General features: G+C 44.0%; 1 protein-coding gene across 1 annotated transcript in view; it reads left to right on the top strand.

Annotated features, from left to right (window-relative positions):
• Positions 1–582: 582 nt before the first annotated feature.
• Positions 583–26,880, top strand: part of CLVS1 (clavesin 1) — a 158,208-nt gene continuing 131,910 nt past the window's right edge. Inside the window, exon 1 of the mRNA XM_070382354.1 lies at positions 583–1,037. Coding sequence (XP_070238455.1) covers positions 583–1,037 — 455 coding nt within the window. The remainder of the gene's footprint in view (positions 1,038–26,880) is intronic.

Raw genomic sequence — 26,880 nt, 5'->3', positions numbered from 1 at the left:
GCCAGAATACTGGAGTGGTACCCTTTCCCTTCTCCCAACACAGGCATTAAACCCAGGTCTCCCACATTGCAGGAGGGTTCTTTACCAGCTAAGCCATAAGGGAAGCCCAAGAATACTTGGTGTGGGTAGCCTATTCCTTCTCCTGCAGATCTTCCTGACCCAGGAATCAAACCAGGATCTCTTGCACTGCAGGCACATTCTTTACCAACTGAACTATCAGGGAAGCCCATTACATACTGAAGGTGTGAATAACGAAATTATACCAAAGACCCTATTTTAAATAATATATACCCTTTATTCTTCTAATCAGCTCTACAGCATAATATACTGCTTTTCTGAGTTCCAGGTCATTTGCCCAGACCTTCTTTCTATCATCTATTTATCTCTGTTGTGTGTATTTGTTTTGCAGTAAGCAATGGCCTTGGTTTGGCTTCTCTTCTGTCTGGCCACCACCACATAGAATCTGAATGTCCAACCATTTTCCAGGAACAGAAAGAAGAGCCTCTGCTTGTCTATTTCAGTGGCAGCTTGGTGGTAAAAAGACTGTTGAATGGGCCACGATTTCAGCAGACCATCACGTGAATGGGACCAGTCTCTTTTCTTCCCAAACATCAGAAATTAAGCACTTTGAAAGGAGATTCGGCCAAGATGACCCATTTACAGGCTGGACTCAGCCCAGAGACTATAGAGAAAGCACGCCTGGAACTGAATGAAAACCCAGACGTTTTACACCAGGATATCCAGCAAGTCAGAGACATGATCATCACCAGGCCTGACATTGGATTCTTACGCACAGATGATGCCTTCATCCTGAGGTTTCTCCGAGCCAGGAAGTTTCACCAAGCAGATGCCTTCAGACTCCTGGCCCAGTACTTCCAGTACCGCCAGCTAAACCTGGACATGTTCAAAAACTTCAAGGCCGATGATCCTGGCATTAAGAGGGCTCTCATCGATGGGTTCCCTGGAGTGTTGGAAAACCGTGATCACTACGGCAGGAAGATTCTTTTGCTGTTCGCAGCCAATTGGGATCAGAGTAGGTAAATGTAGATAGTGTCTTTATTTGGTTCCTCTGTTTCATAAGCATTGTCACTGCATGTTTGGGGCTACAAGCCTTTATGGATAATGGGCTTTTATTTAAACATATATATTCTCTACATCCAGCTTCTTAGATGGTGCCAGTGGTAAAGAACCTGACTGCTGATACAGGAAACATTAACATATGTGGGTTCAATCCATGGGTCAGAAAGATCCCTTGGAAGAGGGCATGGCAACCCATTCCAGTATTCTTGCCTGGAGAATCCCACAGACAGCAGAGCCTGTCAGGCTACAGTCCATAGAGTCGCACAGAGTCAGGCATGACTGAAGCTACTTAGCAAGCACGCATGCACTCTTTATCTTCATCCACAAAGAAAATTTCAAGGCCACGGGTCTTTCACTGACATCAGAAGGTGATTCCAGTTCCACAGCAATGTTTAGGAACACAAGTTAGAATTGTAGAGACCTCAGAAGTTATTCTATTCATCAAAGGGGGCCATATATTTTCATAAAACTGGAATCTGGTCTTTTAGAAGATCCATATAGTCTGTCTTTCATGTTCTCATCTGTAACAACAACAGAAGTGGATTCAGTAGATGGCTTTAAATCAAGTATTTTCAACACATGAAATAATTCCTTGGACCCTGTCTATGAGTTTAATATCTGACATTTTTTTCTGTATGCCAGACCTTTCTACCCAAATGCCTCTGAGCATTTCTCCTGAAAGTCCCATAAAGAACTACAAACTCAACACGTCCCAAACTGAGTGCATCATCTTTCCCGCTCTCCAATCCATCCATCCAGTCTCTTGAGCCAGAAATCTGAGTGTCTCCCTGGACGGCTCCCTGCCATTTCTCCTCACATTTCATTAATTGCTGAGTCCTTCTCCTTTCTTTTTAAAACCGGCTCTTGTTTCTCTTGGCTCCCATGGCTACTGCCCTAGTGTAAGTTCTCGTTTCTCACGTGCATCATTCAGACAGCCTTCTGACAGGCTCCGTGCCTCTGGTCCAGTCTCTTCTGAGCCATTTTAGTCTTTATAATCATCAGATTAACCCTCCCAAAATTCTACTATGTCACTCCTCTCATTAAAATTCTTCAATGACCTGCAAGTCTTCAAGGTAAAATAAAGCCCTTTACAATTCATCTTCTTCACCTCCTGCTCTGCTTTACCCTCTGCTCTTTTTCATGGTCTCTGGTCCAGCTGGTTGAAAGTATAAGCTTGCCTTATATACTAATAATTGTACTATTAGTATTAGTCACCGCCTCTGGACTCACTCCACCAGAGACTTAAAGGAGGGATCAACATTTCGTATGCCAAGTCCAATCAACTTGGACATAACCTGCCCACTGTCTCATACCTATCTCTAGTGTTCTTCTGGAAGGTAGTCTTCATCAACGTCCATCCCAACCCTATTTCAGTGAGGTGTCTTCTTCTGCTCACGTATTTCCACTCAAGTATTTACAACAGCAGTTTAAGAACCACTGTTATTATAGCTGATATTTTTGAACACATATAATCTCATTTAATCCACCCAAGAACTTTTCATGATGGTATTCCTATGATCCCAATTTTACATTTGATGATGCAGGGTTTTGCCAAGTTAAGCAACTCATTCCTTGTCACACACTAGTGAGATACAGAATGGGGGTTGACTTGAGAGCGAGTTCTCTTATCTTGGCTTTATTATAATTGCAGGCCTACGTGTGTGTTCTTTCTTACTCCTCCCAAGACTGCAGTTTCCTTGAGGGCAACAGACTGCACCTTTTTCCTGTTTATCTCTTGGGTGCATAGTCCAATAGGCAATAAATGTTGAATTAGAAAGGATGTATGGATTAATCTCCAAAACTTCTCCTGTGACTTGAGCTCTCACAGGGGTATCATACTGAAATTATGGTACTTGGGGAAACACAGGTTTAACTTTCAAAATATACCAAAGAGTCCCTCACCCAAATGTAATTAAAAGAAATTTCTAGGGTGCTGTTTAGTGCCTCATATGACTAGGCTTCACCCTAAAGATAATGATTAGCGTAGGACACCTTAGCAAGCCCACTGACTGTTTTCTGGTTGAAAAATTGGAATAGGGCAAGCTAGATGGTGAAGGACAGGGAAACCTGGCATTCTGCAGTCCATGGGGTTGCAGAGTCAGACGCGACTGAGTGACTAAACAACAACGAACCCTGAAAAGGTACTGGAATGTTTTAATACTATCAGTCTATATACAGACTGTTCAGATCTGCACCTCAGCCCAGGAGGCCCTGCTATGTCTCTGCTCTGTTATCCCGTAAGTGTTAAGGATGAGCCTCTCCTTATAGTGCTGTACCGATGAGAAAGATTTCCAGGTCTTTTTTTTTCCCATATGCTAACTTGCCATCTGTATATATTTTATTGTGAAGGATCTGTTAATGAATTTGGTCCATTTTCTTTTTTCTTTTAAATTGATGAACCTATTTGCAGGGCAGGAATAGAAATGAAGATGTAGAGAATGGGCTTGGGGGCACAGCAGAGGAAGGAGAGGATGGGACAGATTGGGAAGTTGGGATTGACCTGTATACACCACCATGTGGAATGATAGCTAACGGGAAGCCGCTGTGGAGCACAGGGAGCCCAGCCGGATGTCCGCCACAACCCAGTGGGGCGGCAGGCAGGTGGGGGTGGGAGGGAGGCTTAAGAGGGAGCAGACATATGTACACTCATGGCTGATCCGTGTTGTCATGTGTCAGAAACCGACACAACGTTGTAAAGCAATTATCTTCCGGTTAAAGATTTCCAGGTCTTCACATTCACTCAGACATCATTCACTCGACAAACATTTGATGAGTGTAGACTTGGTGCCGGAGTGTGGGTTAAGTCACGGAGGACATGACGAAAAGGCAAGGTCCCTCCCAGCAAACAGTCCTTTGGGCACCCACTGTCCAGTAATGATGCAAACATAGGGATGGCTGACCCCTACCACAGGAGAATTCCCTCTGAGACATAAGCCATCCACAGAGGACGGGAGCCCTAGTTTTACTAGCAGGAACAGCTGTCCTCTCGGAAAGGACACACGAACATTTTGGATTTTGAAACAGTAAAATCTGATGACTCTGGAGAATGATCGTGCTGACTTCATCGGTGCGTAGTTGTCATACGTGTTCGAGAACTTCCGTCTGCTAAGACACGTGACACACAGAACACCAGTAAGCGATGATTTACACATGAAGAGACCATCACCATAGAGTATCTTGTTTTCTGTTAGTCTTTGGTCCATACGTATCTCCAAATGTGGTGTTAAGAAGCAAGAAGAAACAAGTCTCCAAGGGAGTCATTCTCATCTTTATGATTTGATAACCTTGAACGAGGTACTTCATGTCTCTTCTCCTCAGTTTCCTCAGGTGTAAGATGAAGAGCGTAAACTAGGTAATCTCTGAAACACCTTCCATCTCTAATGGTTCATGAATGTGAAGCTCATTCAGCCTGATCCTATGGATGGAGAGGGATTTTAAAATTCACTTTATAGGTTTCTGATTCACGAGGTTCTTTGAAGTAATCTCTCTCTCTCTCACATACACGTACACACATACTCACTCTTACTTCCACCCCTCCTCTCTTCCTCCACCAAAGGCTGGGTCTACTTGAAGCAGCTTTATTTTTAACTTTTTATTTCATACTGGAGTATAGCTGATTAACAATGTTGTGATAGTTTCAGGCGTACAGCAAAGGGACTCAGCCATATATATGCATGTATCCATTATCACTCCCCTCCTATCCAGGCTAGAGGCAGTTTTTTTTTTTTAATTTAATTGTAGAATACTGTTTGTTCCAAACCATTTTGGCTTTTACAAGAAGGTGAAAGGTTAAGGCTATCCCACTGACAGCCACAGATGATCAGAAGCAAACAAACCTCAGTCTGAACAAGGATACTGTCATGCGATTTACTGGTCATATGACCTGGGTGGGACAATTAACCTCTCTGTTTTCTGACTCTGTTTTCTCACCTGGAAGGTGGGGATGATAAGCAAGGTTATTTAATAATGTAGCTGAGAAGACTGAATGAAATAATGCATTTAAGGTACATAGCTCATTGCATGGTACATGGTAAGCACTCAGTGATACTAAAAGTATTAACATGAATACTATAATGGGCTTATAGTATTCAGTGGTAAAGAATCCACCTACCAATGCAAGAGACTCAAGTTCAATCCCTGGGTCAGCAAGATCCCCTGGAGGAGGAAATGGAAACCCACTCCAGTATGCTTGCCTGGGAAATCCCATGGACAGAGAAGCTGCAGTCCATGGGGTTGCAAAGAGTTGGACATGACTTGGCAACTAAACAACAGCGTCAAATAAAAATAATATAGCACAGATGGTAAATAAATTGAAACCAGAGACAAGAGTATGATATTTGAAGATGGAAGTGGGCTGATGAATCTATCTGCCCCTTGCTGTCTTCAGCACTTGTCAGCTTTCTCCCCAGACATGTTCCCCATCACACAGACGTAGCCTAACAGAGCCCTGGAGGCCTGAAGAGTTGGTGTAGCTTTTCAAAATGATTGCTTGACTCTCTCGGGGAGCCTGAGACAACTGGAAAGCTATTTGAATGTCTCATATGAAAGGTTTACTGAGATTAAAACTGTTATTAATATTTATTAAAACTATGTAAATCTCATTCATCTAGACCCTGGACAGCCTGAGCGAGAACACAGACTGGTGAGTGACGGGGAGTGCTGTCCAGCAGGGGCATGTGCAGAGCCGAGTATGCACACAGAGGCCCAGGAGTCTCTGGGCTCCCAGCGCATCCACCAGCCTCCTCCAGAAACGGGGTCTTGGCAGGAGCTTCTAGACTTCGGTCTTTTCTGAGGCAGCCAGGCTGAATGGAAATGAGCCATATTAAATCAGCACCCACCTATCCATTTGGGCTTCCCAGGTGGAGTAGTGGTAAAGATTTCGCCTGCCTATCCAAAAGACACAAGAGTTGTGGGTTCCATCCCTGGGTCAGAAAGATCCCCTGGAGAAGGAAATGGCAACCCACTCCAGTATTCTTGCCTGGAGAATCCCATGGACAGAGGAGCCTGGCGGGCTACAGACCATGGGGTTACAAAGAGTTGGACATGACGCACTAGGTTGCACTGCCTACTAATTCATGGAAGGAACCCGGCACCTCTGCAGTCAGCAGAGTGTACATTTCAGCTCACTGGCCCAGTGTGTAACAGAAGTCTCAGGGGCCACTCTTGCTCAATGAGCCTTTTGATCTTTCTCACCCAAACTCCCATCAGTATCAGCAAGAATTCACAGCTTTTCCCTTAAGGGCTGATAAAAAAGAAATCTCCATCTTGTTTCTCTCTGAGTTGCATACTTACATGGGGGCCACACACTCTGATGTGCCCAGGAATGCCATTCCCATGGAGGGGAAGATGTGAGCACTGAGGAACCATGTCTGGTTTTTTTTTTGGATTTTGCTCAGTTAAAAAAAAAAGAGTTAAATTTGGCTAAGCTATTTTGGGGCTTCCCTGGTGGTTCAGATGATAAAGAATCCACCTGCAATGCAAGAGACCTGGGTTCCATCCCTGGGTCAAGAAGATCCTCTGGAGAAGGAAATGGCTATCCACTCCAGTATTCTTGCCTGGAGAATCCCATGGCCAGAGGAGCCTGGTAGGCTACAGTCCATGGAGTCCCATAGAGCAGAATTGGGTATACTATCTGGCATGAGGAGCTGTTGCAAGGATTAACCCCAATTGCTGCCGTTGATAGGGTCCAAGAGGCAGAATAAGATAATGATTAAATGCACAGACTTGGAAGCCAGATGGCCAGCTTCAAATCCCAGCCCCCTTCCAACCAGCCCTATGATCCTGAGCAAGTTGATTAAACTCTTATTAACCTCAGTTTCTCACCTGAGATGACCATGATCATAGACTAACATTAGTTGGTAGTCAATAAATAGGCTTCCCTGGTGTCTCTGATGGCAAAGAATCTGCCTGCAATGTGGGAGTCCCCAGGTCTGGTGCTAAAGAACCTGTCTGCCAATGCAGGAGACATAGGAGATGTGGATTTGATCTTTGGGTGGGGAAGAGCCCCTGGAGGAGGGCATGGCAACCCACTCCAGTATTCTTCCCTAGAGAGTTCCAATGGATGGAGCCTGGTGGGCTACAGTTCATAGGGTCATACAGAGTTGGACATAACTGAAGTGACTTAGTATGCACACAAGCAGAGTCAATAAATGGCAGTTGTTTCTTAAGAAAGAACCCCAAATCAGGTAGAGATGTAGGATACTGCCCACAGGATGTTCTAAGGGTGGCAGAATTTGATGCCATGACTAACTTCCCTCCACCTGAAAAGTACAGACAATAGGCTGAGACTCCAAGACACCCTGCTCCAGAGTCCTACACAGTAGCTCAATTGTGGCTGGGAGGCTCTGAGAAGTCACCTGTCCTTTTATTATGCTTATTATAGTCCATTATGCTTTTTATGATTATTATAGTCTCAGGATATCAGAAAAGCACTGGGAACAGGGTGGTTCAGGTAATAAAAGCCTTGCCACAGACTACAGTTGGCTACACTGGTGGCTCAGATGGTAAAGAGTCTGCCTGCAATGCAGAAGACCCAGGGTTTGATCCCTGTGTGGGAAGATCCCCTGGAGAAGGGAATGGCAACCCACTCCAGTATTTTTGCCTAGAAAAATACATAGACAGAGGAGCCTAGCAGGCTACAGTCCATGGGGTTGCAAAGAATTGGACACAACTGAGTGACTAACACTTTCATTTTCATAGATTACGGTAGCACCCATTAGTGCTCTGTAGACAAGCTGGCCCCCAAGTACTTTAGTGGGGGGAGGAAAAACAATCAGAAATGCATTGCAAGTCCAACATAAAATTACACTGGGCATTCTTTTGTCCTTGTATTATTTACAACTAAAAGCTCAAAAATCAGTGGCCAGGTTGAAAAATGAGTTGAAAATTTGGTTCTTTAAGGAGGCTGACACATTGTAAGGAAGAGCCACGTTAGGGTAATTTAGTAGAGAGAAAAGGCAGCTGATGAACAGCTTGATTACTACTTTCAAGTATAGAGAGTTATTATAAGTAGGCAGTGAATCCTGTGGGCTCTCCTTCCCCAACATACAGAACCAGGGACAAAACATCTGCGATGAAGCACAACCATCTGGCTTGAAGACCTGGGAGCCTGAGCCAAGACCTCAGCCCCAGGGCTCGGATCAGGGTGAGGGGCTAGGGTATTTGCCTGAGCACAAAATTGAAGGGGCACCAAAGCACTCATTAATCAGAGTAAATAATATTTAAAAATATATATTTTAGGATCAAAATTCATGCAAACAAAAATTCTTCATGAACAATATGTCAAAACTTTAAAGTAGGCAGGATAGGAATTATTGATTTTTCCCATCCCTTGGGTTCTAGCCTGGCTCCGTATGGCTTTGCCCAGGTCAGTCTGACTTCTCACAGGAAGAGCCTTAAGTTGGCTCCTAGTCAATTACATTACAGTGCATAATACTATATCTCTAGCCCGCCAGGCTCCTGTGCCCATGGAGTTCTCCAGACAAGAATACTGGAATGGATTGCCATTCCCTGCTCCAGGGGATCTTCCGATCCCAGGGATCAAACACAGGTCTCCGGCATTGCAGGCCAATTCTTTACCATCTGAGCCACCAGGGAAGCCCCTTTAAGACTTCAGCTTTCTCAAATGGGAACTGGCAATAACCCTACCCGTCCCCCGTGGTTGCTGTGGGAATTAGTGATAATACAGGTAAAGCACTCGGCACAGTCCTTGACACATCATTAGCATCCAATATATGGAGACAGTTACTGGTACCACTTTCTACTGTAATTAGCTACTTAGTATGCATGTGTGCCTGCTCAGTTGCTTCAGTCACCTCTGACTCTTTGTGACCCCATGGACTGTAGCCCACCAGGCTCCTCTGTCCAAGGGATTCTCCAGGCAAGAATACTGGAGTGTGTTGTTGTTTCATTTTCCAGGGGTTCTTCCTGACCCAGATATTGAACCTGCGTCTCCTGCATTGCAGGTGGATTCTTAACCCCTGAGCCACCTGGGAAGCCCATCTATTTACTGTATGACTTGCTATTGTTTAGTGGGATGGATCCAGGCTTCACTGGCTCTCCCATGCACTCCAGTGACATGCTGAATGGCTACAGTAGTCCGGCTCTGGGCAAATTCCCAAAGGTCCTAAGGAGCCGCCGTTTCCAGAATGGCATCTCACACCAGCCAGTCCCTCCAGGCACGAAATGAAGGGAAGATAGATCTTACTAGGGGACTTGACCTTCCTACTGTCACGGTTCTGGAAACAAGGACACTAACATGTTGACTTTATAATGAAGCAGACAACCAGGAGTCCATCTGCTCTCAGGGCGCAGGCGCTTTTCCACTCACTGCTGTTTTCTGGAGGTGTTCAGCGGCTCCTTGTCCCCTCACACCAGGCAGTAATTGATTTGATGGATACGCTGGTGATTGGGCTCCTTCAAACGTCACGGGTTACTGCTGACCTGTGGTGACCTCAGAAGGGCTGGCATGGCACATGTCCAGACAGCGCTGTGGTGGGAGATGAGCATTAAGGGGGTTTTCTCTTCTGAGTAAAACCCCGAGGCAGTAGGTGGGATACAAGTCTTCAGACTATAAATAAGCCACTTGATGGAGGTTCGCCTTTAGCTTTTGCAAGAGCATCCGAGAGCTTTTTACAAGCAGCAGGTGGTCGGCACCCCATTGGGCTTCGCCATCCTGAGTATAAGAACTTGTGAACAAAAGGGGCCAGATTTCTAACATGTCAGTGCTGAATGCTGGGGAGGGGAGGAGTGTAGTGGAGCCAGGCGCTTGTTATCAGGGCCATGAGAGAGCCCTCCTCTCCAATCTCAAGGCCTGTCAAGAGAGGTTCCAGAAAATGTCTCGCAGTCTGCTCTTTCTATGGAAACATTCCCAGCATCCCTCTGGGAGTGACAGGTTTCCCAGTTGTTGTGACCTTGGGAGTGAGCAAAAATGAACTGAAGAGAAGGAGAGTTATGACAACCACAAAAACAAACGTGTTGAGGCCCACCATGTGGCAGGCAGTGATGCTCTTGCTGCTGCTGCTAAGTCGCTTCAGTCGTGTCCGACTCTGTGCAATCCCATAGATGGCAGCCCACCAGGTTCCCCCGTCCCTGGGATTCTCCAGGCAAGAACACTGGAGTGGGTTGCCATTTCCTTCTCCAATGCATGAAAGTGAAAAGTGAAAGTGAAGTCACTCAGTCGTGTCCAACTCTTAGCGACCCCATGGACTGCAGCCCACCAGGCTCCTCTGTCCATGGGACTCTCCAGGCAAGAGTACTGGAGTGGGATGCCATTGCCTTCTCCAAGTGATGCTCTTAGGTGATCACTATTCACATCCTTGATTTGCAGGTGACGTGACTGAGACTCAGAGAGGCTAAGTAACCCATCCAAGACCACACAGCTGATAAATGGCTACAACAAGCTGGATCTCAGACCTAACACCATTCTGCACAGCTCACCACTAGGCCCCATTTGCCAAACGTGGGGGTCATTCAGTCATTCTGGGGGGCTCTCATTGAGGTACCAGTATGCAAGCCTCTGCCAGAGTCACTCAGGCCCCAAAGACTTGGAAAGGACCTCATCAATCAACAGGTTGTACTCCAGTCTCACCAAAATCTGGCCAATCAAATGTTGAAGATCCTGTCCAACCTCTAACGTAATTATTTAACCATTGTAACGGTGACAACAAAAACAACTTAAAAAAGCCCAACAGAGGAATCTGGATATTGCTTGGAACATGTCATAGAAAAGTGGTCCTAATATGAGTCTGATTTAAGAGAGTGATGAAGGTTCATCTTTGCTGCTTGTTCCTTCCACTAAGATAAGTGTTCATGTGTCAGCGTTCAGCTGGTGAGAAGAACCCCAGCTCTGCAGTTCCAGTGGTGTGACCCTGGTGAGATACGTACCTCCTCCGACCCTTGGTTTCCTCTCTGGTGATAATTGTGTGTCTTTGATAGAGCCGTGTGAGTTAAATGAGGTGCCAGGCAGGAAGGGGTCTGACACACAGAGAACCCTTTCTTTTTTTCCTTAATTCAGGGGGTTTTCCCACTTGTACCTGACGCAGAGTGTGAAATGCCCAAGATAACAATTTCTCATTCAGTTTAAGGTCTTTATAAAATGGACTACATCTCTTTTATGTGCTTTTAAGAAGCTTCTGATGGGTGTGGAAATGAAGTTAGAAGAGTTTACACGTCTTCCTCAACTTGTTGGATGCGTGTGTGGCTCACCACATGGGTGAGTCAAATAGTTCTTCAAATATTTCCTTTAAATCCTCTCCTTCCACAAGAACTCCTTATCAGACATGCTTCAGCACTCACGCTCTAATTCCTCTCAGTTCAGGGCTCAGCTGCCTTCTGCCCACTGTCAACATCCCCTTCGATCGCACCCAGGCCCTTGAAAGCATGCGTGTTAGAAGCATCTCCTGTATGGATTGGATGGACAGCTGAGCAGTGGGGTCCCTGCTCTGAATTAACACGGCAGCACGTGTCCCTGCCTAACTGGGTGGCTGCTCCTCCAGTAGATGTCAGATGTCACACGGCTCCTGCAACCTTGTGATGCAGGCCAGGCACATTTGCGGCAGGAAGGGACCATCAGAAGCGGGAGAGCAAGCTTTTATTGACAGTGTATCTTTCCAGGCCACCTGCTCCTCCCGAATTCTCACTTATAAGCCCAGGAGTTCAAAAGACATGACACTCATTACCTTGTAGATAAAAGAGTCTTCTCTAATGGCTAGAAATTCAAGGGTCTAAGAATAAATTCGTCCTTCCCGGAGCATGGCCTGGATGAAGCAGCCAGCCCAGAGAGAGATTCTCTCAATTATTTAACTTGAAATCTTGCTCCGGTGGCCATGTGTCCTGCTCTTCAGAAGGCCAGAGTCAGTACAAGAGGGGATGGGGAGAGGGCGTTTTTAATCACGGTGCTGCCTGCACTGTGAGATTTTCTCATGGGTGTAGCTGACTTTCTGAATGAGTGCCTAAGAACCTATGCGGCTTCTGTTATATGATGTGAAGCTCTTCTGGGCTGTTAGCTACTTTCCCCAGTTCCCAGTCAGCCACGAAGCATCTTTTGATCACTTTACAGAGAGTACACTGTAGAGCTTCGAAAGAAGCCCCCTCAGTCCCTGAGCCCTGAACCTCAACCAGAGGGTCAGCCCCCAGCTCTCCTGCCCTTTAAATACGGTTCCTGGGTAATCACTCCTGAAGGGTGATATTCGAACCTTAAGCAGCTGCTGGAGATGATTAAATGCCTGCACTTCGCTAAGGCTGTAAATCAAGCTCCCAAGCCATTTATTGTGAGTGTACCATAAGCAGTAGAAGTTATTGCTACTATACTGCAAAATATAGCATCAGACAGGAAAATAAAGAGAGGGTACATTTTGTTGTGAGGGTTTTAAAGTGATTTTTTTTTTCTTTGCACATTCTCTGTTTCTCTTCTCTTTGCCTCTATTTCTTCCCTGGCTCTAATACTTCTGCAGGGTGTCTCTGAATCTAATTTCAAATATGGCACTCCTGCAAACAACAGCCAGCGTCTTCCTGGTTGAGAGTGTGTTGGTATTAGTGATGCTTCCAGGCATTGGGCATGTCCTGTGCCACACTGTGAATTTAATCCTCACAACAGTTTATGGCAGAGAATTATTATCTTCACTTTAAATAGAGGGTTTTTAATCGAGGCAAAATCACAAGGCTGGTTGGTGAGTATCTCTCTGTCTCCTTCTTTACAATTCCTGGCTATGTCTAGAGTCTGCTATTGGGGATTGTTGTCACCTAATCTCTGATCGCACACAAATTCCCTGCTCAGGAATCCTTAAGGGATCCTTAGAAAGCTGTGTCAGTCTCTCTTAAAAAAAAATTGTTTATTTATTTTTGGCTGTGCTGGGTCTTCGTCCCTGCACGGGCTTTCTCTAGTTGCAGAGAGCAGGGGCTGCTCTCTAGCTGTGGTGCACAGGCTTCTCACTGCTGTGGTTTCTCTTGTTGAAAAGCATGGGCTCTAGGGCAAGGAGCTCAGTAGTTGCAGCTCCTGGGCTCCAGAGCACAGGCTCAATAGTTATGGCCCACGAGTTTAGTTGCTCTGAGGCGTTTGGGATCTTCCCAGATTACAGATTGAACCCATGTCTCCTTGCAAGGGCAGGGGATTCTCTACCACTGAACCACCAGGGAAGCCCCTATGTCAGTCTCTTTGCCACACATTTTGCCACAGAAAACCTTAAGAATTTGGCATGACTTTCCTTACTCAAAGGACCTCTTCCGTCAGAGCCAGACTTCTCCCAGTCTTTCCCTCTCCCCACTCATCAAACCTCTTTCCCACCTCTAGTTACCTGGTTTCTACTATTCAGTTTTCATTACCACAGTGAGGTGAGCATGGGCCCTTCATGAGTACTGACAAAAGGTATCTAAGCCAACTTGGAAGCTGGGGCCTCAGAAAAATTTTCCTGGAGGCATTACCTGACTTGAAGGAGAAGTAAGATTGAGCAGGTAGAGGGGAAGAATATGAGGGAGGCTGAGAAAAAAAGAAAGCACCTGGGCAGGGATCTGGGGAAGAGAGAGCTAGCCATGTTGGAAGAACCTCTGTCGGTTGCGGTAAGCACAGAATGTAAGAGCTCACACAGAGATAGAGGAGGCTGGGGAGGTAGACAGAGGCCAGGAGTGAAAGGCCTTGCTGCCACAAGGAATCGGGGCTTCATGCTTGAGAGCAGATCAAACCCTACACCCATTTCAAAGCTCCTCTCCATGCTAAGAACTGTGGTGCTAGAGAAGACTCTTGAGAGTCCCTTGGACAGCATGGAGATCACACCAGTCAATTCTAAAGTAAATCAAGCCTGCATATTCATTGGAAGGACTGATGCTTAAGCTGAAGCTCCAATACTTTGGCCATCTGATGTGAAAAGCCCACTCACTGGAAAAGACCCTGATGCTAGGAAAGATTGAGGGCAGGAGGAGAAGGGGAAGACAGAGGATGAGATGGTTGGATGGCATCACTGAATCAATGGACCTGAGTGAGCAAATTCCGGGAGACGGTGAAGGACAGGGAAGTCTGGCATGCTGCAATCCATGGGGTCACAAAGAGTTGAATATGACTGAGCAGCTGAACAACAACAACTCCACACTAAGAAGCTTTGCCCCTAGCTGGGGCAGCTCTGATGTCTTCCTTTTCTTCCCTGGATGCCTGTCACACTAATCTTCTCTACCGAATGCTTTGTCATGTTCCAGGAAGCTCCTGGAGGCAGGACGCTGGGTGTTATTCTCTTTGGTATCCACAGGTACAGAGTAGGGCTCAACAGCATCCTCTTGGCTAACTGGTGGGGAGAAGTTTCAAACAGTGGAAAGTCCAAAGGGGAGAAGCTCTTTGTAGACTCTCCTTAATGATAATATTCCTGTTAAGGGGGCCAAAGTTGTGTGCAGTTGAACTTGACAATGAAGGAGGAAGAGTCAAGGATGCTCTGTCTACAGTTTGTCTGGTAATTCTCAGTATTACCAGGTAATTCTCAGTAACAGTGGCAGAGAATGTCCTAGAAGCAGCAGGACAAACAGGGCACTTAATGGGAGTCACTTATGCTGGGGTCTGGGGGGCTCCATCCACTGTGTGATGAGCTGAGGTGCCAGTTTCCTCATCTAACAATGATCAAACCAGTCAATTCTAAAGCAAATCAATCCTGAATATTCACTGGAAGGACTGATGCTTAAGCTGAAGCTCCAATACTTTGGCCACCTGAGGCAAACACACAGCCAACTTATTGGAAAAGACCACAGTGCTGGGAAAGATTGAGGGCAGGAGGAGAAGGGTTGACAGATGATTAGATGGCAACATCTACTCAATAGACATAAGTGTAAGCAAACTTTGGGAGATATTGAAGGATAGGGAAGTGGGGCATGCTGTAGTCCATGGGGTCACAAAGAGTCAGACACGACTGAGTGAATGACAACAGCAAATAATGATGTAGGAGAAGACGGTTTCCATTGTTTTCTCCCCATTCTAAATTCTGTATTCTATGTTTGTCATTGTGCCTAAAACCAAGTTGAGGAAAGGTTTCAAGTTACAGAAACCTTCACTGTTCAGGTTGCTTTCTGCCCTGCAGGGCTTATGGAACAGAAATCCAATTCTGGCCTTGTTCTTGGTAAATGGCTTCTTATTTCAACTCCAGGTCCTTTTCATCCTGACAGATTCCGTGGATTATGTTGATCACACATTTCCTCATGAGTTTCTGATGAGTTAATCCATCATGTAATTTTATAACATGCATATTGATTATTCTATCACACCACCACAGCTAGAGTATTTCAGTGTGATATCTGATCTATGAACCACTCGCTGCCCCAGAGTACCAACGCAATGCCTCATTTACTTTAAAGGAAGAGGGTCCCATCCCAGAGAAGTTAAATCTTCAGATAGTTGAGGGTTGCTTTTTTAAAGCCAACTTTAAAATTTTATCTTATTCAGTTGTTAACAAAAAATAAAACAATCTTATAAGGCATTATGAACTCCCTGTGCGCATTCGTGCTCAGTTGCTTCAATCGTGTCCAACTCTTTGCAACCCCATTGACTACAGCCCTCCAGGCTCCTCTTGTCCACAGGATTCTCCAGGCAAGAATACTGGAGTGGGTTGCCATACCCTGCTCCAGCATACATTCCCGACCCAGGGATCGAACCCGTGTCTCCTGTGGCTCCTGCACTGCAGGTGGATTCTTTACCACTGAGCCAGCGGGGAAGCCCTATGTACTCCTTACCCTTGTCAACTATAATGTATTAGTTTTTTAAATGACAAATATAGACTACAAAGAACATAAGCTATTGTGCCCTGGGCTGTGAAATAACTCTTATGTTGAGGATTTGTGGAGGATACGGTCTTTGTTCCCATGCTACATGGCCCATAGTGCCATGCTATGTGCAATTTCTAATCTTTTTTTGTTTGTTTTGCTTCTAGTACCTCTTTCTCCTCTTAGCTATTAATTGACTGCTGTTAGTGGGCTTGCTGCAAAACTCTTTCTCCTAATTTCCCGGGGATTAGGAAGCCAGAAAACGGAGCTGGTTGAATTATATGCTCTCGGTAGAAGATCTGTGGGAAATCCCGAGAAATAAAGTAAATGAGCTGTAGCAGTGCATGAATTTTATAGCATCTCATCTGTGTGCTCAGAAATACAGTTCTGCCTGATGCACCAGCAGGCAGGCATGAAGCACCTTCCACTGCAGATTCTGTTTAGAACTGTGCAAAATGGAAAAACCTGGGAAGTTTTCTTCCAAGGTTTCTCCAACCTTGGATTCATATACTTCATCTCCTCTGATTTATGTGTCCTTCTTCTCTATAATATTTGCCCCAGTCTAACAGAAAGGGACCTATGTTTTCATTTACACTTGGATGAAAACCTTTTTTTACCAAAGTGGTGACTATCCTTTATATTTTTATGTTTAGATTTTCCAAGCTATTAAATGCAAGATTTTGTTTCTCATCCAGAATATCCTGGGACAGTTAGAGCAGCTTAGCTTTCTATGTATCTTTTACTATATCCCAGGTCTTTCCTGAACACCTACTCTGAGGCAATGGGGATCCAAGGAACCATGTCACTGAATCTGTTTCCCAGTGGTCCCCTCACCTGAGCTCCACCCCTTTCTCGCATGTCATATGACCCTGGCTCCACCACAATGACCAAAATATAATTTTTATATTTATGGATTTAAGTTTCGATTTCTTTGGTCCCTTTGGTACCCAGACACCCAGGGATGGCAACAGGAGCACGAGCACTGGCGAGGATCATGAGATCGTAGACACCTAAGCCAGGAAGACACCTGGGAGATGCCTTTGTCCTTGTTTTCTTCAGTGGTCTAAGTAGGCATCCTAGGTTATAGAGTGGTAAAGAACCCCACTGCCAATGCAGGAGACACAAGAAATGAGGGTTCAGTTCCTGGGTCAGGAAGATCCCTTGGAGGAGGGCCTGGCAACCCACTCCAGCTTTCTTGCCTGGAGAATCCCATGGACAGAGGAGCCTGGTGGGTTACAGTCCTTGGGGTCACAAAGACTTGGACATGACTGAAGTGACTTAGCACACACAGAAAGAGACTCTCATTTCTGGATAAAGGGTGCAGCCCAGTCACATTATGAATGGAGCTGTCTCCTGAGATGGGAGGACTTTGTGACCACTGAATAATGTACCACAGAAGCCAGGTTCTGTTAACTTTTTATTCCTTGCAGCACCAAACTGATCATCTATCCTGAATAAGTGCTATGATAGACAGTTGTCCAAGTGGAGGAGGAAAAATAATTGAGGTTAGTAATTCCAAATCTGATGTTCTTTTTAAAATAGACTTGGCATTCAGATACTTTCAAAGGCATTTTTCCCTTATGATTTAGGTGGATTTCACACCCCATAATAAATGTGGCCAGAAAAAATGCTGATTTTATCTTTTAATACTTGAAACCCCTAAGACATGTTCAGTTCAGTTAAAGGATTTTCGATTTGACAACTCTCATGAATACAATATTCAGGCTATCATTAAAAAGTGAGCTGAAGGAGATCTTTCTGTACTGGAGGCAACAATTCACACACATGAATATATCCCACTATATACATCTGTGTGGATGAAAACATTAGATGTAGAGACCATGAGGAAATCCAAAGAAAACCTTTTAAGGAAGAAAGCCAATTTTTTTCTCTTTAGTTAAAAAAAAAAAAAGCAGGGGACAGGGAGACGAAGAAGCATCGTTTCTATATATTGCAGTAAATTTCACCTTGAAATAATCAAAATGAGCTTAAATTCCAGCAATTTAAAATATGGTAAAAGTTGAGCATAAATATGTCCTAACAGCACAGTTAGTGTTTCTGTTGTCATGATAATGCTTTACTGTTTAAAATCTGAGCCTCTATTTTACATTTCTGCCTATTGGAAGAACAGTGAATGGAAAATTTCCGATCACCTTTAGAATTATTTGTAATATAAATATTTTATCTCTTTAAAATTAAAACTATGTATTATCCACTTTCTCAGAGCACTGCATTTATTTGTTCCTCAATATTTAAGCTAAATTACATCACAATGAAATTGTAATTCCAATGCCAACAATGACTTAAAAGTTTCGACTTTTCTGTATGATTTTATTTCTATGTGCACACGGGAAAGAAATGTTTTTCAGATACTTCTGAAGATATTTTTCACTCCCTTATTTTTAAAAAAATGCTTAATATCGGAGCATAGTTGATTAACAATGTTGTGCTAGTTTCAGGTAAGCAGTGATTCAGTTATACATGTATCTACTCTTTTTCAAAGATTTTTTTTTCCTATTTGGGTTATCACCGAATACTGAGCAGAGTTCCCTGTGCTATACAGTAGGTCCTTGCTGGTTATCTGTTTTAGATACAGCGGTGTATGCATGTCAATCCCAAACTCCCAAGCTATCTCTACCCCTACCCTCCTACTCTTCCCTCCTGGTAAACATAGGTTTGTTCTTTAAGTCTGTGAAACTGTGTTTTGTAAATAAGTTCATTTGTATCATTTTTAAGATCCCACATATAAGTGATACCATATATTTGTCTTTCTCTGTCTGACTTATTTCACTTAATATGAGAATCTCTAGGTCCATCCATATTGCTGCAAATGGCTATTACTTCATTCTATTTTTAATGACTAATAGTCCACTGTATATATGTACCACATCTTCTTTATCCATTCATCTGTGGATGGACATTCAGGTTGCTTCCATGTCTTGGCCATTGTAAACAGCACTGCAAGGAACATTGGGGTGCATGTCTCCTTTCGAACCATGTTTTTCTCTGCATGTATGCCCAGGAGTGGGATTGCAGGATCGTGTGTGTGTGTGTGTGTGTGTGTGTGTGTGTGTGCTTGTGTGTGCGCATGTGTATTAAGTTTCCCAGTCATGTCTGACTCTCTGTGACCCCATGGTCTGTACCCCGCCAGGCTCCTTATTCATGGGATTGTCCAGACAAGAACACTGGAGGGGCTGAATCCTCTGAATCTGCCTTGGATGAATTGCTCAGTGTCTCTCACTTGTGTTTTCATGTTTTCCCACTTCTGTTGGTTGTCTCTCAGCAGGAGATAAGTCTCCAGGAAACAAAGATTTGTCTTTGATTATTAACTCCCCTCTCTCCTCACCCTCACTCCCTGAACATTCACTAACTCAGAGGCATGTTATAAGGAATAAATTAAGGCAATAAAATAAATGAAAGATGATCCATGAAGGTTTTGCAAAATGGTGCAGTGTGTCTAAAATGGCATTTTCATTATTATGCCTGCAAGTCAAACCTGTGCATTCTTTTACTTTATTCTAAGAAATGTTGAGTTTCTCTCCCTTTTGATGTTTCTAGATTTTCTCTCCATTTTTCCTCATTCATATTCCCCCAGTATTTCCTTCTAATGATCTTTTTTATTTTATTTTATCAAAGTAATAATGTAAACAGTTTCAAATGCCAAATTTTAATTAGCCTTGAACAGTAGGCAGCATCTCCCTACTTCTTCTTATCTAATTCCCTTGTACAGAAGCAAAGGTTTTCAATCATTTTAACCTATCTTCCAGTATATACTTGCATATTTTTAACTGACATGCATACACTGCTATTTGTTTATTATTTTAGTGTAAGTTACTATTTTGTTATTCTACTGAGAAAGTTTAACCTAATCTGCACATTCTTTCTCTTGTTTCCCAATCTCTTAAAATAGTTAAAAAACACAATGAGGGACTAAATGAATACCTAGTGTTTATATTATTGTAACTGTATAAATGGGCTTCCCTGACAGCTTAGTGGGTAAAAAATCATCTACAGTGCAGGAGACACAGGAGACTTGGGTTCAACCCCAGGGTCAGGAAGATCTCCCAGGAGGAAATGGCAACCCACTCCTGTATCCCAGAGAGAGGGGCCTGGAGGGCTACAGTGAGTCCGACTCACAAAGAGTTGGACACGACTGAGCTAAGTAAGTAGCATTCATAACTATATAAATAATAATCCTAGCTATTAATTTTCTCTAGGCCAGATTACTGGAGTGGGTAGCCTTTCCCTTCTCTAGGGGAATCTTCCCAACCAGGCTCTCCTGCATTGCAGGTGGATTCTTTGCCAGTAGAGCTATCAGGGAAGCCTCCAGTATTCATAACTATATAAATAATATTCCTAGCTATTAATATATAAATAGTATTATATAGTTATGTAAATAGATTCAAGACTATTTAAATAGTATTCATAGATAAGCCACATTAAAAAATAATTATAATTAAAATGTTTTTTTAACAGTAAAAAACTGTGATGACATTTCCTTCCTTATACAACATTCTGCTATCGGCTAAGGCGCTAATAACTTTTGTAAGAGATTACTTGATATTCTATGTATCTAACATGGCCCTTTGCCCCGGCAATGAGCCTTAGACCCTAGCTTTCCTCCATCCTTGCCCCTCTATGTCATGTGATCCCTTGGCCAAGGGAGCCAAGGGGACAGGGACATGCCCACCAGGATGCTGTGCTTCCCTGCCCTCCTAGACCTGGCTTCTGAACCCTGGACTCCAGAATTTCCTGCCCAGATGGTCCCAGGCACTTTCAGGTCCTGATGGTCTTACTGTGTGCACACTCCAAGGCCAAGGACAGATGAAGGAGCAGGTGTATAGCATCCACAGGCTTATGCAAGACCTCTTGTGATAAAGGGTAGGGCTAGGGGTGGGCTGGGGACTGAAAGCAGGTAAAGAATCAGGCTGCAGTGCAGCAGGCCCAGCTTTGACTCCTGGGTTGGGAAGACTCCCTGGAGAAGGGAATGGCACACCAGGCCAGTATTCTTGCCTGGAGAATTTCATGGACAGAGGAGCCTGGCGGGCCATAGTCCATGGGATCACAAACAGTCAGACATGACTGAGTGACTCACACACACAGGCACATACACCCAAACACACCTAATGGTAGAGGGAAGGGTTGGGGTGGGCTGGGGACTGAAGGCGTCCATCCCTGGCCTCTGTGAGTGCCTGGCAGCAATGTAGCCCCAAGAGATGACTGGACTAAATCTCCTCTCCACTGCTTCAAGCACAGCTGCGAATGCCTCTGCTTTGCTTGGTGGGGAAGCCCTTCCTTTCACGGTCGTCCACCCTGCCAGCCCTGCCGTGTTGTGCCACCATCACCTCTCCTCTCCCACGGGTCAGAACCTCTTTCGTTTCTCCCTTGTGTTTGTCTCTGCTCTCTTCTGGATCCCATGTTGTCTTCTTTCTCAGTTTATTTCATTGTTTGTTTGTTTGTTTGTTTGTTTGTTTTGAGAGGGTTTATGGGAGATACACTGGAAGTTGAAAAAGGTTTTATTTCATCCTCACAATAAGTTTGGTATCAAATCTGTTTTGATAGATTTGATACCAAATCTATTGAAACAGGTTGGAAACTGTTTACCTGTAGAATTTTGGAGATTTTGCTTTGTTGTCTTTAAGCTTCCAATATTGCTGTGAAATCCAGTGATACTTGAATCCTTAGTGCTGCACATGGAGTTTATTTCTTCTCTCAGGAGCCATTCTTGGTGTTCTGTCATTTCACATTGATGGCCCTGGTCTGGGTCTTTTCATTTACTCAGCTGAACATTCCATGAGCCCATTCAATCTGTAAATTCAGATGCTTAAGTCCAGGGAAACGTTCTTACTTCATTATTAACTGTTTCTTGTTAAATCGCCTCCTCCATTTTCTCTAATTATTGTTTATGTAACTCCTATCATTTGAATGTTTGAGTTACAAGATTTAATTTCTTTTTTACTCTTTTCTTCCACTCTCTAAATTTGTTTTTTGTGGTTTCTTTTTTGTTTTTGTTTTTAAGATTTTCTTGTTATGACCTTCTCAAACTTCTCTGCATCTTTCACCCATGATATCACATTTTTCCTTTCTAAGAGTGCTCTTGTGTTGTGTTAATAACAGCTTACTCTTTTTTCCCATCAGTTCAATCAGTTCAGTTCCATCGCTCAGTCGTGTCCGATTCTTTGCGACACCACGGACTACAGCATACCAGACCTCCCAGTCCATCACCAACTCCTGGAGTTTACTCAAACTCATGTCCATTGAGTCGGTAATGCCATCCAACCATCTCATACTCGGTCATCCCCTTTTCTTCCCACCTTCAATCTTTCCCAGCATCAGTTCTTCACATCAGGTGAACAAAGTATTGGAGTTTCAGCTTCAGCATCAGTCCTTCCAATGAATATTCAAGACTGATTTCCTTTAGGGTGGACTGGTTTGATCTCCTTGCTGTCCAAGGGACTCTCAAGAGTCTTCTCCAACACCACAGTTCAAAAGCATCAATTCTTTGGTGCTCAGCTTTCTTCACAGTCCAACTCTCACATCCATACATGACTACTGGAAAAACCATAGCCTTGACTAAAAGGACCTCTGTTGGCAAAATAATGTCTCTGCTTTTTAATATGCTGTCTAGGTTGGTCATAGCTTTCCTTCCAAGGAGCAAGCATCTTTTCATGTCATGGCTGCAGTCACCATCTGCAGTGATTTTGGAGCCCCCCAAAATAAAGTCTGTCACTGTTTCCACTGTTTCCCCATCTATTTGCCCATGAAGTGATGGGACTGGATGCCATGATCTTAGTTTTATGAATGTTGAGCTTTAAGCCAACTCTTTCACTTTCATCAAGAGGCTCTTTAGTTCTTCTTCACTTTCTGCCATAAGGATGGTGTCATCTGCATATCTGAGGTTATTGATATTTCTCCCGGCAATCTTGATTCCAGCTTGTGTTTCATCCAGCCCAGCGTTTCTCACGATGTACTCTGCATATAAGTTAAATAAGCAGGGTGACAGTATTTTATCTCTCCAGTAATATTAGTTCTAATACTTCTTGCATTTTCTTCATCTTTTCTAAGCTAATTTTTTTCCTCACGTGTCCTTGATTCTTGGCTAAGTCCTTCTTAAGTCCTTAACAGTTCCAAATGCCTATGTGAAAGTTCAGCCTGCATGGGAGGGACCTGTGAGCTCCATGGTGGTGTGACGAGGTGGCCAGCTGTCTTTTTCCATGAAGGACTCTCAACTGTCAGTATCTGCAGGTCTTTTTTCTTGCTCAGTGCAGCATCCCCAAAGAGAAGTCTTCCCGATCTTCTGACCAGGGGTGAGGGTGGTGCCAGTCCTCTGGGAGCTGAGTATGGAGAAGGCGGGCAGCTGGTTTTACAGTTTCAGAAACAGCCTTTCACTGAACCCCTGCTTGACCTGCGGCCCGGTCTCAGATGGATGTACTGTCCTGGGGCCTCTCTGTTCCAACTTTCCAAGAACAAACTGTCCTTCTGAGTAGGAATTTAGTATCTAAATGCTTTAAACATATCCATGACTCCCCTGGTTTGAGTCACCTGCCCCAGCCTTCAGAGGAGACTATGTTCTGAGCATTTCAAGGAGTTCGTGGTACAAAATGGAGTTGCTTCTTTCTGGCTTCCTTTTTCTGGTCTGTTACTTCAGCAGTCACTGGTCCATCTGCTTTCCAACCTCCAAAATTTGATAATATCTCTCATCTGCCATCATCTCTCCATATGTCTTCCTTGTTCCCAAGGTTTATTCATTTTTAAAAAATTTCTTTACTCTTATGTAAATAAGGTCTTAAGTGAAGAAGAAGTAAAACATGCTCAATCAGCCACGTTTAACTGGAGGCTCTTGAAGATTTCTTTGATTTTGTTCACATATTTTGTTTGTACTTTCCCGTGAGGATATTATTGACAATGTAGGCACTTAAAATATCTATGAGTTTTCTTAGTCCATTCATTTTTATATGCATTTACTGATTGCATTTTTTACTATACTGCTTAGAAAGCAAAAAAGATTTGAAATATACTTTGAATTAGGGCAAGAATACAGATATGACAAAATCTGAACATTTAATAAGGTATATATCCAGTGACAAGTAGGTAAACATCATAGCAGGAAGTAATTATAATCAGAAAACACCTTTAGAAATTAAAGCCCAATCATCTAGGTGTGACACTTGACAGAGTCCTGTAAAGATCTCAAAGGTAAGAGAAGGTACTGACTTAACAGTGTATGACTAACTGGAGCTTGCAAGAAAAATAAAATAGAAAGGAAACTTTGGGATTAATTATCAATCAAAAACCTTAAGTTTCAAAACTAGTAAAAGCAATGACAGTTTAAAATGTTTACCAAGTGCTTACTGTGTGAGAATAAATATATTGTCAAATAGAAAAACAATCTGGGGACTTCGCTGGTGGTCCGGTGATTAAGAATCCGCCTTGCAATGCAGGGTGCTTGGATTTGATCCCTTGTTGTTGTTCAGTTGCTAAGTCTGACTCTTTTCGACCCCATGGACTGCAGCACGCCAGGCTTCCCTGTCCTTCACTATCTCCTGGAGCTTGCTCAAATTCATATCCACTGAGTCAGTGGTGTCATCCAACCATCTCATCCTCTGTGGCCCCCTTCTCCTCTTGCCCTCAGTCTTTCCCAGCATCAGAGTGTTTTCCAGTGAGTAGGCTCTTCACATCAGGTGGCCAAAGTATTGGCGCTTCAGCTTCAGCATCAGTCCTTCCAATAGATATTCAAGGTTGATGTCCTTTAAGATCTCATGCCTTGGAACAAATAAGCCTGAGAGCCATAGCTAAAGTCTGTATTTGGCAAAGAAAGATCCTGAGTGATGCAACTAAGACCTGAAACAGCCAAATGAATAAATAAACAAAAAAGAAATGAAAAAACAAAAAACAAAACCAATTTGGACTTAATAAGGAAGGGCTTTATCCAAGAAGATTATTGTAAGAGGAGGAAATAAGAGGAGGAAGTATTTTTCTTTTTTTTTTTTACAATTCAGGATTTAAATATTTAAGTTATTTAAATCACTTATTTTAAGCTGCACAATGCTAAAGGTAAACCAAAAAGATTTAAATACAACCCACTGCAAGGGAACACAATGAGTGGCTTTTATTTTTTCTAAAACACAAATTTGTTTAAACAAACAAAAAAAAAGAATCACAATCTACATAGCGCAGCCACCCTGTCTGGTATGCAGGAAGCCGTGGGAGACAGTGGTGAGAGGAGCTGGGATGGGGAACAGGAATCTGCAGAAGGAGCTTCAGCTCACAGATGACGTGCAGCCTGGAAACATCCCGAGGTCCCTTGGGTCCCCCTGGTACAGCAGGGGAAGGGGACGATTCCAATAAGGAGGGCATTCGGAACATAAGATCTGTGAGGGTCTCATGGCTTAAGCAGAAAGAGTTTTCATTCCTAGGGAGAAGCAAACAAGGCTAGAAAGATCTGGAGGTGGGAGGTGAGATGAAAGGATGGCCAGATAGAGAGTAGATCAGAGAATGTTTTACCCTAAGACCAAGTGAGACTGAACCAACCTTCAGGGCCCAGGGGAAGGAGAGAACCTTAACCTAATTCAGTTAACAAGCATTTTATTCCTTTGATCAGTGGGGACCAGCAGGTCAGCTGATCATTTACGAGGCAAAGAATGGGGAGCTGAAGACTCTGTGTCACAGGTCAACCAGGGAGGGGGCAGCTGTGTGTCTGATCTACGTCATGTGGGCAGGGGTTTTTTTTTTTTGCCACCAGCCTGCTTTGCTGGAACACAAAGGAGGGGGAGATTGCTTAACCTTTGCTGTTTTCCAGGATCACAGAAACTGGATCAATTTCAACACTGTCCACATAAATAAGCAAGATGGCTACCCCTGAAAAATTAAGTGGCTAACGAGGGCGATAACAGAGTAAAGTAATTCCATAAAGTGTAGCAAGTGCTGTCTGTGAGAAATAAATATGCTGGTTGCCATGGCAATGCAGAGGCGAGGCACCTCACGTGGTGGGGGTTGGGGCAGGCAGCAATGGCTACACAGGGTCTTAATGGATGACCAGGACCTATCAGGTGGAGAGAAGGGTACCAGCTCTAAATCAGCAAGTATCAGCGAAGATCACAAAGGCAAATGTGCTGTGTGAACTTTATGCAGCAAAGCTTATATCCAAGTGGGCTAGGGAAAATAGTCTTTTCTGGCTGACGAGAGATTTTTTCCCTCCTTAGGAGATCAAATAATAACAAAACAGAACTTTATCTCTCACAGAGGGATATGTGAGTCTCTAATTGGGATAAAGCCTGGAAATGCTCCAGGATAAAGGTATGATGAGACTTTATACTCCGAGGGGAAGCTTGAGTGATGTCATAGCAACTGCTGGGAGCAGCTCTGGGTCTGCCTGTGGGGCCTCAATCCAGGCTTCCCAGGTTGCTCAGTGGTAAAGAATCTGTCTGCCAATGCAAGGTTCGATCCCTGAGTTAGTAAGTTTTCTTCAGAGTAGGAGTCTATTCGTAAATGTGTAGTGAAAGCCTAGGTAACACATTTGTATTTATATAGAGTTTACTTTACAGCTTAAGGCTTTGTTTCCCAGTATCAAACTTCATATTCTAAAAAGTAACAAACTTCTGCTTTACTCCTTGTGAGAATCAGGCTGCAACAAGAGCAGATTTCTTCTCTTTTGCTTCAAACACAGAGCAGAGTTTTTAGGAGATCAGATATCCAAGCATCCTGGGGTGGCATGCCCTTCCCTGAAGGAAAATCTGTGTCAGAACTCAAGCAGCAGGCATACCAAGTGTGGTGGATAAAGGGACCCTTTGCGGGGGCGGTGCGGGGGGGGGTGCGGTGCGGGTAAGGGGTCAGAGGCCAGGGTCAGGGCACAGAAGGACGCCGTCTGAGAGGAGAGGCACAGCCCCTTGGAGTAGGATCACTGAGGAAAACAATGTGGGGCAGGGCTTCTCCATGCTTGCTGGACCGTCTTTGCCACTCTGAGCTGTCAGCCTGGGGTGGGGACCCATAGGCAGACCCAGCAGTGCTCCCAGCAGTTGCTATGACATCACTCAAGCTTCCCTGCAAGAATGTAAAGCCTCACCATCCACT

This window comes from Bos mutus, chromosome 14, assembly GCF_027580195.1.
Source record: "Bos mutus isolate GX-2022 chromosome 14, NWIPB_WYAK_1.1, whole genome shotgun sequence".
Lineage (NCBI taxonomy): Eukaryota > Metazoa > Chordata > Mammalia > Artiodactyla > Bovidae > Bos > Bos mutus.
Note: the sequence above shows the minus strand (reverse complement) of the source record. Positions and strands in the feature narration are given on the sequence as shown.